The 18,172-nt window shown below is 46.1% G+C and overlaps 1 protein-coding gene across 1 annotated transcript in view; it reads left to right on the top strand.

Moving 5' to 3' along the window:
- The first annotated feature begins 563 nt into the window (after positions 1-563).
- LOC147673404 (solute carrier family 12 member 2-like) overlaps positions 564-18,172 on the top strand; it is a 189,631-nt gene continuing 172,022 nt past the window's right edge. The window contains exon 1 of the mRNA XM_086947263.1: positions 564-1,724. Within this exon, the coding sequence (XP_086803389.1) occupies positions 564-1,724 (1,161 nt within the window). The remainder of the gene's footprint in view (positions 1,725-18,172) is intronic.

Raw genomic sequence — 18,172 nt, 5'->3', positions numbered from 1 at the left:
CCTTCCGGCCTGTACCCCTCAGTCCTTGGGGCCAGAGCCCATCCCCACGTCTCTCTGATTTGCATATACCTTCTGTGAGTCCACGTGAAGAGTGAATACCCATACCGCCCGCCTCACCTCTCTAATCCAGTGAATTGCCCGACTGCCCTTCCCCCAGGCTTTGGGGCCATCGAATACCCCTTTGGCCTACCCCTGAGACCATGGGACCACTGAAAGCCCCTCCTCGCCTGGGCACAGACACAGACTCATTGTCTCATAAACACCAGTAGTGTGTTTCCACCTTGCTCCCTTACTAGGCAACTTCCGGTTCAGGGAGTACTGGCGGAACACTCTCACAGTTTCTTTCCTTGCCAGCAGTATGGAGCCCAGGTAAACTTCCGGCGTCCAGCGGAGTGAGGTGAAAGGGCAGCTGGCATTGCCTGTGCAAGGGCTAGACTTGGTGAAAAGACTCTTTCAGAGACACAGCATGATGGGGTACGAGGACCCCTGCTGGTGAAACGAGGGAGCGCACTTGGGTAAAACTATCAGAAGTGAGGCGGTGTGGACCACTGCAGCGGCCTGAGATGGAGGCATCAGCTGGAGCACTGAGGACCAAGCCTGGGATGCAGGAGGACCACAGCATCCTCCAGGGGAAGCACCATGCGGAGGCCCCGGGGAGGCAAGGGCCTCTGGTGGGGGTGGGAGACAGGAGGCAAGAACCTCTGTCAGGGTCGTGGCAGGGTAGCCAGGGGCATAAGTTGGAAACACCTATTAATACACTGGAGCACAAGCCTGTAGTAGAGGCAGGGGGTGGCGTGTTGGCACAAGAACACCTGGCAGCGGTGAGGTACGGCTTACTGGGGCAAGGGGCTGATGTGGAAGCAGAAGACGATGTATTTGGAAGAGGACATGTGGGGGAAGGGAAGTATGATGGACTGCATCCTGAGTCTGGGGTACAGCCAGGGGGTGGCACACCAATGGAGGAGGTGAGGAAATGCGTACCACAGCTAGGGACTGTGGTTGTGGTGGAGAGTCACCCGCAGCGCCGTACACCTGCGGAAAAAGCGGGTGGTGAACCACAGGGCAGAGGGGCTGAAGTTGATGTGGGTGTGGTAGGGCGAAGGTCTGTGGTGGAAGCAAGGGTTGGCAGACCTAGGGAAGTGTCTGGATTGAAGCATGACCTTGGAACACGGGCCCATGCTGTGGAGGTGGAAAGTAGCATACATGAGAAAGTACCAGTCGAGGATGGGACGCTGAGACAGCATCCGGTGGTGGCGGAAGACGGCTTGTCGAGGCAAGACCCTGCGGCAGAGGGAGAAGGTTACATGCTAGGGAATGGACCAATAGCAGAGACAGTAGAGGGCATAATGAAGAGAGGGCATATGGAGAAAGGCGGAGACGGCATCCCACAGATGGATCCAATGGTGGCCACCTGGGATGGCGCACTCAGGCACGGCTCAGGTATGGAGCAGGAAGGTGGCCCATTGGGCCGAGTCCAGGCTGCCAAGGGGGAATCTAAGGGTCGGTTCCACGTGAACTTTGTTGATTCCGGGAGCACAAGCGCAGAGAGCATGGCTAAGACGGAGAGCGAAGGCAGCCTTGGGCCAAGCAACACCTTTTACATGAGGACTTTTGGCCACAACACCATGGACGCCGTGCCAAGGATAGACCACTACAGGAACACCATGTCCGGCATCGTGGCCAAGATGGCGCGACCCAGCCTTGCAGAACTGCACGACGAGCAGGTGAGAACACCCAACTTACTGCACAAAGTGCACCGTCCCTACCTTAGACCAATTGCATTATGTGTTCATTGTTGCTTTATTTCCATGAGATCTAAATCAAAAAGTTTGATGATCCCAATGCAAGCTCACGCGTGTTGCTATATATCTTTTATCGCTACACATGCACATGCCAGTATGTCTCACATCACTTAATCTATGCTCTGCCTATGTGAAAATGGCTGTTGTGTGGTAGTGGGAAACATCCTTTACAACGTAACTGGTACAACGCGGTACCGTTACGACGCAGCTTTAACAACGAAAGTCGTTACAACGACTTTCGCTGGAGGGCGCTGTAGGATAGGGGATAGTTTAATTTACTATCCAACACCTTCCTTACTATCCACGGGGACTGGAGTTGGAATAGTAAATTAAACTATTCACTATCAGCGCCCCCCAACGCAAGTCGTTGTAACGACTTGCATTGTTAAAACTGCGTCGAAAAGGGACGCGTTGTAACGGTACGCGTTGTACCGTCATACATCCATGGTAGTTGGCCACATAAGAGTCACTCGAATGATGGCACTTGCAAAGGGGTCATGAGTTTGCATAGTGTCAGATGGCATAAGATATTTATCTTAAGTTGCATATGTAACTGTATGCATTTGCAAAACTTCACATGGCATGGCATCAATCAATCAGCCAGGCTTTATAAAGCGCAATAAACAATCAATAGTGTATCCAGGCAGTTTGGCCACCACAGCTAGAGGGTCACCCAACTCATTATGTCAGAGCTGATTTTTTCACTATGAATTCTTTGGTCATAGGTACCAACACCAAGTATGTGATTTTAAGTGCGTCCAGAGACGCCCACTATCACTTAGCAGATGGTGAGATATTGAATATCTAGTGCTTCCAATGTATCAGTGTGGCTTTGAATAATATTTTTTTGTTTTCCACTTTTTCATATTTTTGATCACACAAAGTTATACAAATCTGGCCTTCGACTGTTCATTTTTTGTTGAGTGACACCTTTCACCCAGGGTTAATTTGCTTCTCCATAAATCAGGCGAGCCTGTATTCTGGAAGATGAACCTTGGATAGTTCCATCCAGACCACTCTAGATGAATTCATACGCAATATCTAAGTTCGATGTATATATGTGTTATTTGTATGGCGTAAGCGTAGCCCAAAGGCAGCGGAGTGCTGTACAGGCTCAAAGGCAGAGATACAGTCAGGGAGGCATTGGGGGAGGTGAGTTCAGCCACTGGAGTTGGGTTGCCACTTGGTCATGATGTTGTGTTCTTTAAAGAGCTGCATCTTCTGGTCTTTGCTAAGTGGGAGCAGGGCTGTGGTGCTCCTGAAGCTTGCTGGGATCTCCTTCTAGATACTAGGTAGATAAAGTGAGAAGGCCTGGAGCCTCGCTTTTCCTTTCTCGCTTCTTTCTTGGATGTATGTGCTCCAAGAATCACCAAAAAATGAGAGCGGTCAGCTGGATTGGCGGGGGCCAGTTGCGATGGCTATGTAGATGATGAAGATTGTTTTGAATATGGTGCTGTATGGCAAGAGGGCCTAGTGGAGTTCTTCCAGTGTGGAGTTGATGTGGTCACCTTACTTTAAGCCCCTCATGAGGCACGCTGAAGCATGCGGGAATCCCTTAGGGGGGGTCTGAGAGGCCGGGGAGCATGGCATTGCCGCCACCCCGATGCAAGAGCATGAAGGCTCGACAGCAGTCTGGGAGGAATGGTTACACCTTCTTTAGTAGACAGAACTGGGATTAGTTTAACTTGGTTTCCTTAGGGATGTGCTTCTTGGGGTTGAGTTCATGTTCAAGGTTAATCCAAATAATTTGACTTTGGTCGAAAGTTGGGGTTCAAATCTATCCAGATTTAAGTATATCCAGGTTTGGAATAGTTTCTGCTTGTTGTTCTTGGCAAATAGTGTGAATTCCACCTTTGGTGGCGTTGAGGTTCTGGTAGGCGCTGGTTGATCCAGATCTGGATGAGATGCAATCTGTGTTTAAAGTGTTTGATGTCTGGAACGGAGGAGACATTTGAATGGAGTTACTCGCCAATAGCGTATCGTTGAATTTTGATGATCTTATCTGTAAGTCGGGACCTAAAGAGCTCCATATAGATGTCGAAGGTGATGGGGACCAGATGGGATTCTGAAGACCTTTGCCGATGATAGGGGTCTTCTAGGCCCTGAAGGTGCCCATGGGCATGAGCTGGTTGGAGATGAATCCCATTGGGGACTATAAAGTATACATAAGGACGGGATGGTCCTGAGAGGTCCAGCAATGCCAGAAGGCAGAAGGTCACCTTTGTCTATGGAAAGAGAAGGACCATCCATGATTTGAATTGTAGCTCTCACAGCGCTCCGGCGGATTCTGAAGCCGGATCGGTCGTCATGAAGAAGACGTTTGCTATTGGCGTGATCATGGAGTTGAGTGTAGACGGTAATGATCTTACTGATGATCGACAGGAGAGTGATGGGCCGGGAGCTGGCGAGGCCATCTGGGTCTAGAGTGGATTTCTTGAGCAGTGAGAGGACGATGCCCACCTGTTTCATTGTATTGCAGACAGGCAAACCCCGATACAGTACACCTCCCTTCCTGGCCTGATTAATATCTAATATTCACACTCGAATGAATGCTGTCGGAAGGATGAAATGTGGTATCACTCTCATCTCATTTGTGTGATTCAGTAAGACCAGATTCTCTTTTGGAAACTGGCAGTAATTTTATTATTAGAGGTGCGACCTATACCTATTATTATAATTTATTATGAACATTATTATTCATAATAACAACAACAACAACAACAACAAAAACAACAACAATAATAATAATAATAATAATAATTATTATTATTATAATAATGCAAAGAATAATGTTGTTTTTGTTGGGGTGGTATCATTTGTTTATAATTCTAGCCTTCTTCCAGTGTTCATTGTTTATGCTGGTTTCATCCTGCATCAGCGCCTCCCTGCCTCACCTGGAGCTCTGATGGAAAATAGAAAGATTACAACTCCTGTCTCCAAGGTCAGGGAAGCTTTCCTTTTCTGTTGTAATAATAGCTCATGATTCCCCAGGGGGGTCAATTGACAGAAGGCGCTATCTCCTGGCAACCCATGCACTTATATCAGCGCTATGACAAGCTTGCAGAGGACACGGATAAAAGCTAGCAGAGACTCTCTGAAGACATTATGCACAGCACGCGCTTCACAGTATGTGTCGATGAATTACACAGGGTGTGACTGTACATCTTATGTATCTCTGCTGCTATAGCATCGGCTGCTTTAAAACAAGAATTGGAAGGGCTGATAGGTCTGGCTTATGAATGAAAGTGACTTTTGTGTCAGAGATGGGGTTAGGCACTCCATACGTCATCATACATGCACTCGGGCACTCACCTTTGCACTCAGGCATCCATTAATCCATCTTCTGACTCATTTCTGCATTCATCCTCTGACACAACCACAATAAAACAAACAAAAACTCAATAACATATGCAAGATAAATGAAAAGAATGGAAGTAGAAAAAAAAGAACACCTGCTGCTGTCTAAACAAGGCGGGTATATGCTTACAGTAATGAAACTAAACGTAGCAGTGGGCGTCCGTCTAGCAGAGGTGTTGTAAATAGAATATCATTGTGTTACAGTTCCATCGTGGTCTGAAGAACTGCCTGGAGAGCTGCAGTCTCCTCTTAAGAAACATTACAATAAAGAGAGATAAAACAAGGAAATGGAAGAGGGACTATATCAGTAGAACATTAAAAACTAAAGGGCGGGCCAAACAGCCCTGGCACTGGAGCGCACTCATTGTCAGGTGGATGTACACATTAATTTGTAAAAAAAAGAAGTTCCAGGGCCATAGTCAGGAGCCCACTGCAGCTTGCACCATGCATTGCCAGTGCCAGCGCTGCCAGGGACAGTACCAACACAACTACTAGCCACCACACTGCTACAACTGTGAACATTCAGACTATTTAAGGCCCCAAAAGTAATAAGAATGGCTCGGGCAGCAGGTGTCAGTTAATTATAATATATATTAAATTATTAAACAACTGTTGCTGTGCTCATCTCTAAATTAAACAAACTGCAATGCCATGTGGCAGACTGTCATAAGTGCTGGTGTTGACAATTAAGTGCTAGTGCCGAGCATCGGAAACCGATTTAGAAAAGGGGGTGGTGATGAACAGAGTGTCTGAATTAAGCAGACCACTCTTACCCAGTCCAAAGATCAGGGCTTGATCCATCACCGTTATTTATCTCACTGCCCCATCCCAGCTCAGAACCTGGCTACATGCAAATTAGTCTGTCCCTGGCCCAGTGCATCGGAAACCACCAGCTAAAATTAAGCACTAATATGATCAGAACATGCCATCCTTCCCAGGGCAAGAGAGGCAATGACAATGAGGACAGAACCATTACCCCATGCATTATGCTGTCACTGACGAAAGCAGAGGGTAAATGACACTCCGACTGACCCAATGGCAGAACAGAGGTGACACAAACGCCGTCCTCTGTATGAATATATATTTATATGCATGAATGTTTGTATTATTTATTGATTTTTTTATTACAAGATCCTGGCAGACAGCTAAGAAGAGATTCCAGCAAGAAATTGTACAGTGTAACTCTTCTACCCCAAGGGTTTGTGAGAGGTGATTTCCAACACCAAAATCCCTCCCCACAAATCAGTGACATTTCATGTAGCAAAATACCTCTCTGTAGGCTACACGACAGAAAAATAACAACCCCTTATTAACCCCTCCCCTGCTGATGACGGAACCGCTCCGTCATCAGCTGCGGTGGCGCTGTGCTGATGACGGAGCGGTTCCGTCATGGCCCGCCGACGCTCCTGCGCGGCTTACATCCTTTCTCTCCTGACGCTCCTTCCAAGTCTGGGAAGGAGAAAGCCGCTCCCCCTCAATCCCCCTCCGGTGTGGAGTGCCCCAGGGCTCCTCATTGAGCCCTACACTTTTCAACGTGTATATGGCCCCACTGGAGGAGCTGGTCGCCCCTTTCGGAGTCACGATCGTCAGCTACGCTGACGACACTCAGCTGGTAGTGACCCTTTCCCATCCCAAGCTACAGCCCTCCAATCTACAAGACTGCCTATCCACTGTCCATCAATGGATGGGCAATTCTGACCTAAAGCTTAACGGGTCAAAAACAGAGATCTTGCTTCTCGGTCACAAAACCTCGAGCCTCCCCCCTAACATCTGGCCCGCCTGTATGGGTGACCCCCCATCCCCTAAAACAGAGGTTAAGAGCCTGGGAGTGTGGATAGAGACAGATCTTACTTTCCGTACACAGGCCAGGAAAACAGCCGGCATCTGCTACGGGCTCCTGAGATCATGTAGGAAAGTGCTCCCCCTACTGCCATTCCAGTCCCGCCTCCTGCTAATTCAAGGCTTAGTGCTAGCAAGGCTGGATTATAGCAATGCTATTTACCTCGGGGCGCCGGAAGCCACCTTGCAAACACTACAAAAAACCCAAAATGCCGCAGCCCGCTTGCTCACAAACACCCCAGCAAGAACATCGGCCAAACCTGCCCTGAGAAAACTCCACTGGCTCCCTGTGAGGGAAAGAATCGCTTTCAAGGCCCTCTGTCTGGCACACAAGGTCCTGAACAATGCGGGTCCCCCCATTCTGAGCACCTGGATCACTCCATACAGACCGTCGAGAGCGCTTCGATCCGAACAGGGAAACCTTATCGTTGTCCCTAGGGTGAAGAAAACCCGCATCGGCGGTCGCAGATTCTCGGTAAACACGGCCAGAAAATGGAACGCTCTCCCCTCGAACCTCAGAGCTGAACCAAACCTCCTTCGATTTAGAAAGTCCCTCAAAACCCTCCTCTTTCCCTGATTTTCCTTCGAAGTCTCCATGTGCCCCCCGTTAGGAGTTCGAGGTTTTAGCGCTGGGATACTCAAGGGTGACTACGCGCTCTATAAAAAACAAAAAATAAATAAATAAATAAACCGACGCTGCTGACGGAGCGGTTCCGTCACCAGTATGCTCCCGCCGCTCTTCCGCCCCGCCCCCTTAGCACTGCGGCGGAACAGGCGCCGCAGTGAAGGGGTTAAATGCCTTTTGATTTTAACATATGCTTTTCATAATCAATATGTTGAGCCTACTATGCTTAACCAACCTTTCATATTACGCAGATCAGACCTATGACTTTGAAAACATTTTCTCTAATGGACCAATCAGGTCAACTGGCGCATTACAGCTCCAGAACATTTTATTCAATATTGTGTTTACTGTTTGGCGTGCGGTGTTATTGCATATCGCTAATTGGGGGACGGGAGAGCATTATTGATTTCGTTGCTTGACAAAGTTCGGGGTCGTTGTGCTGTCGAATGAGTAGTGGCATGGTGTGGTCTTGGGTCATTGCTGCTTCTACTCCGCGAAGGAGGGACAGGGTCATTACTACTACTGCTAGTACAGTCCGCTGAGGATGCTATTACTATCCTGTATGAAGGAGCCCTGTGGCCCTATTACTGGGTCAAAGCAGGGCTACATCCTATTCCGCTAACAGTCAAACCACCCTTACTCATTCTTACTTGTATGTTTGACAACTTTGAAAAGTTCCTGAAATCCATGAAGTGTGAAAAAAGGGTGCCTGAAAATATCAAACAGCAGATTTAGAGAAAATTAACAAGAAATCTCTGAAACCTACTTTTGCTAGTAGAGATCACCTCTTAATACTTTGTTAGTAGTAATATTCTATATACAAGCGCGTATTTCAAAATCCACATATGTCACACCTTCTCCAAATTGTGCACTTCAGGCAACACAATTTTATTAGCATTGCATATTTTGAGAGCATGTTGTCCAATTGGTTTTGCGTTTTCCAGTTGGTTTTCCATAACCTGCTGCCGCTTACAAAATAGGTTATTGTCATTTGTATGAGTTCTTGGCAATGTTTTCAAGACACCTATTTTTCCTTGTTAGTCCACTTCTGCCTAAAGGATGTTGAATGTTCATGGATAGAAGTACTGAGTAGGCCTCGGCGAAATTGTATTTGCGCCAGAGTAATTTGAGAAATTTTGTGTCTCTCTTTTGTTGCAAAATTATTGAAAATTACGTGAGCATGCCCGCTCAGGTACTTATGAGTAATATGGCACAAAAATCCAACCGCAGGAGCACAGGAACACTGAACGTGGCGAGCGCTAGTGTCTGCTACTGTTTGTGTTCTATTGCATTTTTGTGCAAAACGGGGGGCATCTTTCACTAAGAAAATTGCTCTAAATGCTGGATTATGCAATTGTGTGATTGTGCTTAATCTCGCATAATTTTGCTCTCATTTAGAATAATTATGCTAGAGCTAATTAGGTAAGTTACACCCGACACTACTACTAAGGCATACCACTGTTTGATGTCTATCTGGCACATGCATCAAAGCTTTTTGCGATCGCAACCGGTGCGATTCGCAAAAATCGTCCGTTTGCAATCGCAAAATTAGCTTTTGCGATGCATCAAGGGTCAAGGCTCACAATTTGAGAATTCGCAATTAATTGTGAGTTCTCAAATTGCGATTGCATTTAAGAAATCTCAATGCAAGAACCACTTTGATGTAGCGAATTCGCTACTAGGGGATGCAAATTACCATGAAGTTGAATTTAATGGTAATTTTCTAAAACTTTGAAAATTGACTAAAGTGCATTTTTCAAAGTTGTAGGTTACACACACACACATGTCCTTGGGACATGTGTGTGCGCAACATTTGTGCACAGATCAATTTCAGGGGTGCAACATGGTGTCCTTTTGACAGCCTTGCACCCTTGAAATTGCATGCACAATTTGCGAAGACCTATTGGTATTCGCAAATTGCGCATGCAATTTTCCATTCATTCCTATGGGCCTATAGGCCCATAGGAATGAATGGGAAGCCATTCCTTATTTGCGAATCGCAATTTGAGACTCGCAAATAAGGAATGTGTAGGAATCGCTATTTTTATAGCGATTCCTACATGCATATGCTATTGCGATTCCTTAATAATCGCAATTAAGAACTCGCAAAATCCTCGCTTGATGCATGTGCCTGTTTGTGAGATGAAGGTTTAAATCTCATCACACTTGTTTTGCTTCACTGATCTGCATTATGTGAGTGGCAGACATTTTGACAGTCATTCATGATGTAATTCTATGTGTTCAGTGACAATGAATGAATGATCTAATTTTTGCACTAGGAGAGTGACTGTCGACATTAACTAGTAATAGACTTCTGTGAGATTTTTTTCTTGAATATGTTAATAGGCCATGAGACTTTATTTAGCCTGTAAAGAAATGGAATGCCTATATGAATTTTAAACCATAAAACATTAACAACTTGAGGCTAAATGTTTAACATTTAAAAAACCTTTGCGGATGATTTTTAAAGGGTAATGCTTGAACCATGAACTTGTTGAAAAGGTGCTTTCAAATCATATTTCCAGGAATAAAAGCATAACATGTCCCTTATAACCAGCATGGAAGTAGCGAATAGTTGGCCTGATGTACTACCCTATTTTGCAGTTAAAAACTCAGCAATTCTCAAAATCTGTGGGGTTGTGCGATGGCAAATTTGTATGTGATGTACCCATTTTTTCGCAACTGTAGTGCCATTGAAAACATAGAAAATGTGTAACTCCTGAACTGGGGTGGTAACACATTTGCAAAAGGGAAAGGCCCCTTTTCTGACTTAGAAGAAAAGTTTGTTGGGAGGCAGGCGGTGCTCGAGGGGAATTTCAAACAAACTTATTAGAACAAGTAATTTTTGTATTAAACATAGCCCTGCTTCATGTAAGTGCTGCATTAAACAAAGTTTACTATATTTAAATGTGATAGTAGACATGGTGGTCTGTTGACCCCAACAGGCCACCATCCCAGTGATGCGATTCAGCCAGAGAAAGTTACGATTTGTTACCTACTTCATTAATATTCATGAGGTAGATCAGATTGCGGCCCACTCCACGTGGTAAGTTTTTTTAACAGACCTACTAGTGCATAGGCCAGTTTGCAAAATTCAACACTAGTCACAAAAATACTGATCGCAATGCGCAACGGGTATTTTGCGACCGGTATTTTGTATCCGGCCCAGTGTACTACAGCATGAACGTGACATGTTTTACAAACAGCGCAAAACAAAATAAGTAACGTTTTCTACATTCCATCACTTTGAAATCCCGTTGCCCTGGGTAACAGTCTCTTTCGAGTAATCTCATTGGTATTCGGGGCTTCTGGTCATGCAGAGAGTGGTTTATCTTAATCTCTGTTCAGATTCTGTTCCCTGTGGGGTAGGCCCCTGTTGCCTTCCTGCTATGCATTATAATTATTTCATATTAGTGGTTCAGGTGAAAGAGGATGAGCCCTGCTGTTATAAGAACAAAGTACTACTTAAGATGCCAGGAGTGGATGTTAAGTTTTTAAATTGTTAAGTCATATCATTCCTAATGACCTGTCAAAGCTGAGCTTCTTTCCTGCTGCATCAACTTATCATTTTAGCATGACTTATGTGGATGTATTTGTCCCCATGGGTGGCTCTGGGAGGAAGCCAGTGCATTGATCCACACTAAAAGGCAGACAAGGCCCATGCAAAACACATGCTTTAAGCTTCATTAGTCCAAGATGCCTCCTGTCACAGGCACTAGAGTTCCTGCTCTGTAGGCACTATGTTTCCTGTCCCGGCATAGCTCAGCTCAGCTCTTTTCACTTTCTGCTTTTTGAGAAGGAGGGTAGCTTTTAAAGGGGGTGGTTACACTCCCTTAATAAATGTATTTTCTGCTAAATAGTTGGGTACAGGTGCTTTCAGTCGGATATGGTGAGGTGTCTGTCAGATTTCACCAGGACTTTTTGCATGCACACAGGTACAACCGCACACACTCTCTCCCTCTCTGTTTTGAAAGTCTTCAACAATGTTATTTTACAAAATATTGTGTTTTCTCTCACTTGGTACCCTTACCAATCCGCATTCGTCTCCCTGTCCACTGCCCCTTTAGCCCCTTATCATGCGCCCTGCTTCTTCTGGTATGTATTTTAACATTATATGCCAGCTTATATGAAGCTGACACCTCCTAATCTTACTGACCAAGCCACGCCCCTGATTCTGAGTGTCTCCGATAGAGTTCACCTACTTTCAAAGGTTAGCTCTTGGCTACCACTGCTACTCCAGAGCTCATGTTTGCCAACCCTGTGTTAAAACAAACTGAGTAATGGTTTTTTTCAACCTACGTATGGGCACTTCGATGAACATCTTTTGCAGTCCGACCCCTGTGATTTGCAATATCACCGGCTTTGTGATTGAAAAAGTTTGCCAGCTTATAAAATGGGTTCTACAATCTTTCTGACTCTCAGTTCGACTTAGTGGGGTCTTCCTACTTGTGAGTTCTGATGAAATGTTGGGTATCAAGGGGAGAGGGAGGAACAGCAGGGCTAGTTCACTTCCCCTGAAATATATGTATTATCAATGGGAACTATGAGGCTAGTTCCCATTGATAATACACTTGTTTTGAAATGTATCATTGCTTAGCAACCAACATTGGGGCCGCAAACCATTGATTAATTACCGACCCCCCAACCCCCCCAAGGTGGGGTAGTAAGTGATTCAGAAAGGACAGCTTCCCATGTAGGAATTGTGTAATGTGTCGGGCATCAGGAACATATGTTGCTAATTGGGGTGGGTCCTGGTCTCGACTTTGGGACTTTCTATTGTTACAGATGTTGTTAACTCATGATTTGTATGTTGGGTTTTTTAGTATTAAATCTCTTTATTCAGAGCAAAGAAAATACCGATCCATGCTTGTGCAAGCACCGGCCACATTGTTACACTGCATAAGTGAGAGCATAGCAGGCATAGATATTAGGCAGGACACAGTGAACACAGCAAGCCGCCTACAACCCAAACAGGCCGGCCGCGTCAGTAAGCAATGGAGCATGTCGGATGATGTTGGGTTTTTTAATGTGTTTATCCGTTCACCTTATGAAATAAGTTGTGTGTGTAATATGTTTGTATTGTTCTTTTATGGCTTTTCTAAGCTGAATAAAATGTTATGGCTGTGTCGGGCAGTCTATGTGGAGGCGGGGGTGCATCGTCGGGCATTAGTCCAGGGACAGAAGTCTACTGCCCGTCACAGTCCTCATCTCTGCATTTGCAGCCTTTAGAGAGGGGACCAATATGTGACCTACCTCATTAATATTCATGAGACCTGCTCTGTCAAGAGCTTCAATCCCACGGTACAAGCTGATGGCAGATACACCGTAGCAGGCGCGGACTGGCTATTGCGGGCACCGGGCAATCCCCCGGTGCGCTGCAAGGGTGGGGGCCGATTTTGGGCCCTGGGGGCCGTTTTAGTTACAAGGCCGTTTTTGCAGCATAGCTGCAAAATCGGCCCTGTAACAAAATCGGGCGAAAACCGCCCCCGGCAAAGAGCTCAGTCGCACCCCCAGGGGGCCGGCCGAGCACTTTGCCAGGGCCAGTTTTGGTTCTCAGTCCGGCCCTGCACTGTAGCCCCTCACTCTTTTGCTACTCTTTGCTGTACCCACTTCTTGTGCGCCCAACGGCATGACAACTGCGACCAAGTGCTACCGTCTCCTCCTTTCTGGTACCCAGTCTCAGAATGCCTCATTCTGCATCCCTCTCCAATTCTTGCCTGCTGCCCTCTTTATAGAATATGGGTAGCTAGCTTTAGTCTCCTGTGAGTCTATACTGCTGATACAAACAGTGGCGGCTGGTGCCATTTAAAAGTGGTAGGGCCACATGTTTCCCCTGTGTCACTTAAAGAATGAATGGAATGTAAACTATTATGATCTCTTTGCTTTCTATTCATCCTTGGAGTGACAGAAAAGGAACGCATACCTAAACTCAGTGTTGTGGTTTTACCTACCTTTCATCAAGATTCTGATCCCACTGCTCCGCTCATCCGGGTCCTTCTGTGAGCATTGCTGGTAACCTGGCTGTTGAACTTTGCCTATGTCGAACCAGCGTAGCCCAGCCCATCTCAATGCTACTCTCTAAAATACAGAGTATTAGACTCTGAATGAAGTGTATGAGAGCAGTGCGGGGATTGGATTGAGCAGGGCAACCCATCGCTCCGTCTAAGACTAGAGACCTGCCGTCTCTGCCCTGCATGCTATCCAGCAGTGCGGGATCAGAGACCTTTGTAGTGTGCATGTCAGATTGGACTCACCAGAGCTTTTGTCCAGCCTGACATGCGCACTTTTAATTTACGGCAGTCCTGGATCTACATTACGAAAGGAGGACCACGTCTGCTGCTCTTGCACTACGCAACGCCAGCTGCTGGTGCCGCTGCATAGTTAAACATTTTTTTTACAGTTTGGTTCTTAAGTGGTGGGGCAACGCTCATGTGCCACTATGGATGAGCCGCCGCTGGATACAGAACCAGAGCATATCGCAGATGTTTACAATGAGCCATGAAACATCGTGTTAAGGCTGAAGGGTTATAGAAACATTCTGCTTTGTATTTTAGCTTGCATCAAATAATTATCCCTGCTTCACATTATAGCATGCGTGGAACAACTGCTCCACCAAGTGCCTGTTCTCTGCTTTGTAGGCAATATAGGCGTGATGCCTTTTGAATGTTTGTTTTGTTTTTGCCACCAATGCCATAGTCTGCCAGCATCACAAATTATGTTTTTTTATCTCTTCTTTATTCTGCCTCACCCCGCTGTACGTTGCCTAGCAACACCTTTTCCGCAGGAAGCCTCTGCCCTTTTCTGCCTTCTCTGGGGTGCTTTGGTGGCAAGAGTGTATCTTTTTCTTCTTCCTCATTCCCCACCTACCATCCTTTGTCCCTCGTCACCAGCACCCGCTGTGTGGACTGCCCGATCCGCGCCCCGTACACCTGGCTGCTGTGCTTTTTCAACAATAAGTGTGTGTATATATTCTATTCCTCAGTCCTACCCTGCTCCTCACAACCCACATTATCCACACAGATTGTCCATACTCCCTCCTGCAATGCACAGACACAAAGTGGTGACAGTTGGTGCTGTTATGTTTTTTTTGGGGTCTCTTTCTGGCTCCCCACAACTCCCTGTGGTCCACCACCGTCTGTTATGTTATGTAATTGCATCCTGTGTCACTGTGTAATCCAGAGTTCTCACCTCTGAGTCAAGGCACTAACAGATGCTGTGGTTATTTATATTTTATTACCTACTTTTTGCATTGATTGTTCCAAGTAGAAGAGTCTGTTATCATCTTGTCTAGGGCCCATTTGCTGGTTGAGTTCTTTTCACTCCAAATGTAAACTCTCATCACCTGGGCCCCAGGCAAGGCCTCAGTCGAGACCTCCAGTCTAGAGCCCCCAGAGGGGATCTCACCCACTGTTGCACACACTCTAGGAGTGACACTGCGCTACAAGGCTTCAACGCACACCCACTGAGTGAATTGTGCTCCTATTGGTAAACCTCCCAGCCAATGAGTGAGAATACTCTGAAGGCCATCAGATTCCCATCCAATAGAGATACAGTACACCATGAAGCTAAACACACATCAAAGAAATGCGTCTTTATTTGCAGCAGGGCACAGTTTGCGTAACTCGGCCCATGGATCAAGGTGTATACAGAAATCTCGCTATTAGCTTTATTTCTGTTCTTCCTTGTCAAAACATATTTCAAGCATGGCCTTTTCTACCATTAGGCAAGACTAGGTGGCCGCCTAGGGCGGCAAAAGTGGGAAATCCTTTTAATTTGAAATCAAACAGCGAAAAAAATGGAGCAAATTAGGAGAAAAGGGAAGGGGCGGCATTTTTCAATTCTCGCCTAGTGCGGCAAAACACCTAGAAACGGCCCTGATTTCAAGATGCATCATTGGTGCCCATGAACGACTGATCCCTGCTAGAGATACAGGAGTTACCGGTCCCAGCAATGTGCCTGCAGTCAGTGAATCTAACTGAAAACAATTCCAAGGGCGAGCATCTGCTTTGAAAAACTGGCACAGACCAGACCCTCCTGGACCTGCCTTTGGTGCTCTTGATTCAATGGAAGTCTGTTTGCAGTTTTGATTATTCATTATTCGGGCGTGTTGGTGTCTTCTAGTGACGTCACTCGCTGGCTGTGTCGTGTAAGGGCCCTAACCCTTTGTTATGGACCTTCAGCTCCTGTGTCTTGTGCAATCAATCAAGACCCAGAGAGCAAAATGCTGTTTGTTGAAAATCAAGGCTGCTTGAAGGTGTCATTCAGGACTGTACATATAGTGATGTGTAGTTTCTCAATCATTTTAGCGATGTTACCACTGAACAGCGAGGAGTCGCATGTGTATCTACGCTCCATGCCCATCCCTGAGGAAGACACTCCCACTGGTGCTCCAATTCATTCTGCTTCAGCTAGGAGGAAACCTAACACACTGGGAATCAGATTCATTCTCACATTGAGAGGCACGCGCTGCTGTTCCATATTAATGGGGGTTTTGCTATTCTCTTAGGTGAGGCCTTGCTTTGGAATAATTAATACCCCTGGGGCTGCTGCTGGTGTGGCAGCAGCTAATTAGAGGGGACTCTGCTGTGACAGAGACATTGTAAAATGTGTGTTCCACTGATATTAACCGCTTACAGCGCTTATCTCACGAAATACACCACCTCTGGGCGCTGCTCGGCACTCTGACCTAGAAAAGTTTATTTCTTAGCATATCATCATGTTTAAAACATCAAGTCATCATAAAGGATGCAGAATTATCATAACTGCGACATCTGTACCAATAATGCCTAACCTCCTCTAGTCTATTAACAGCATCCAGGCATTAGCTAGCACCAAGACACCCATGGGTATTCGTGCACTTTATAAGTTATTTTAACATAACATAACAATTGTGCGGCTTAATACACAGCCAACCGAAAAACCTTGAACTACAAGTAGAAGCTAACACTGGGCTGCAGGGAGTAAGGTACTCGCCATATATATAAAAGTGGTTCAAGGCCACGTCAGGGAGGGTAAGCGCTATAACAAGTCACAATACAATACAAAATAATACAGTGTAGATCCTGTTGGCAACCTGTCTTTGGTTGGCAAGACAGCGGCCATGTTGGAATTCTGTGCACTTGGTTTTGTGAAGCGCTAGGCTCCACAATCTCAAAGCGCTATCTAGTGGCATCAAAGATGAAAGTGCATATCTTGTGCACAGAAACTATTAGTGCAGTCACCACACTGCCTTTGGAATTTGAGCCAGGCTAGCATTTCCTGACCACTGCAGACACTTCCATGACCTTTTCTTGCAGCCACCAGTGGTTGTTCGAGATGGGAGGCGGGTCTGACCCTCTGCTTTTGTTTTCAGCTACTTTATTTTAACAAGGACCCAATGTTCCACCTATTTGATCACATTCGCAGAAACCCATCAGACTCGTCCTTGCATTTTCATGGAAACAACATTTAAAAGCCCTTAATCACTCCATTAGCACATCCCAGAAAACAAAAAAAGTAAGTATTGTCTTATGAGGCTGCACATTAGTCCAGCTCATTACCAGGGAGGAGATGAGTCACAGGTACAAGTCCGACCCCCAAGGCCACATCAGGCCGGATCATGCAATATTTATTGGCCTTGATGGACGGGATGCAGACAGCCATGAATAATTCGCACAAAAGGTTATCTTGAAATCTGCCCTAATGGAGCAGTAACTCGCATAAGTGGCAGGCATCAAACTGTGTTTCTTTTCCAAGAATTGTTCTGTAGAAGGGCTCACGAGGGAAACCACCACGCTCATAAGAATCCAGAATTGTAGCAATGCATATAGCTCTCTCTATAGAACTGCTGCTTAAAGATATGTTTGCATGAGACGTTTTCTTCTTTAAAGTTACCCTCTTTGCTTTGCTGGAATCTCCGGCCCCTTGGATGAAATGTGTTGCGCCCTCGTGAACCCTGTCCTGACCCGGAGGCAGGTATTCGAGGGTGAAATGCCATACTGTACTCTTTAAAGTGTCTTTGTGAGTTGCAATAATTCCTCTCTTCTTTGGGGGTGTATCCAAGGTGTGTCACAGCTACTGCTGCTACAGAGCATCACATGGTCATGTGCTGTGTCCTTGTCCGTCTGTCTGTAGCCATTCACACAGCGACCCTGGTCAATGAGAGACTAATGCTAATGTGTAAACAACAGCTGTGAACAATTGAGGAAGGGGACAGCGCCACAGTGCTTAATCTGTAAAATAATTCGTTCTGGAGCTTAAAGTCTTGCCCCAGGTGCGAGGGCTATCAAATGTCGGAGGGCCGAATACCAAGACAGTCTAGTCTCAATTCCACAGGATGCAACTTTCATCCACCACCAGGCACACCCTGGCACTTTATTTGACTCTAACAGTATCTTTTTCATCCCTGTTTGTCCATTTATCACAGTTTTCTGTCTTCTTCTGCCGCTTTCATTCGTGCTTCTGTGTTTTTCTCTCTCTTGTTCTGGGTCAGTCTGATGATGAACAATAGGTGCTGTCCTCAAACCTGAGTGCCGGTGGTCCCCACCGTCAACCACATGCTCAAATTAGG

Source organism: Lissotriton vulgaris, chromosome 12 (genome assembly GCF_964263255.1).
Source record: "Lissotriton vulgaris chromosome 12, aLisVul1.2, whole genome shotgun sequence".
In the NCBI taxonomy this organism is placed as follows: domain Eukaryota; kingdom Metazoa; phylum Chordata; class Amphibia; order Caudata; family Salamandridae; genus Lissotriton; species Lissotriton vulgaris.
Note: the sequence above shows the minus strand (reverse complement) of the source record. Positions and strands in the feature narration are given on the sequence as shown.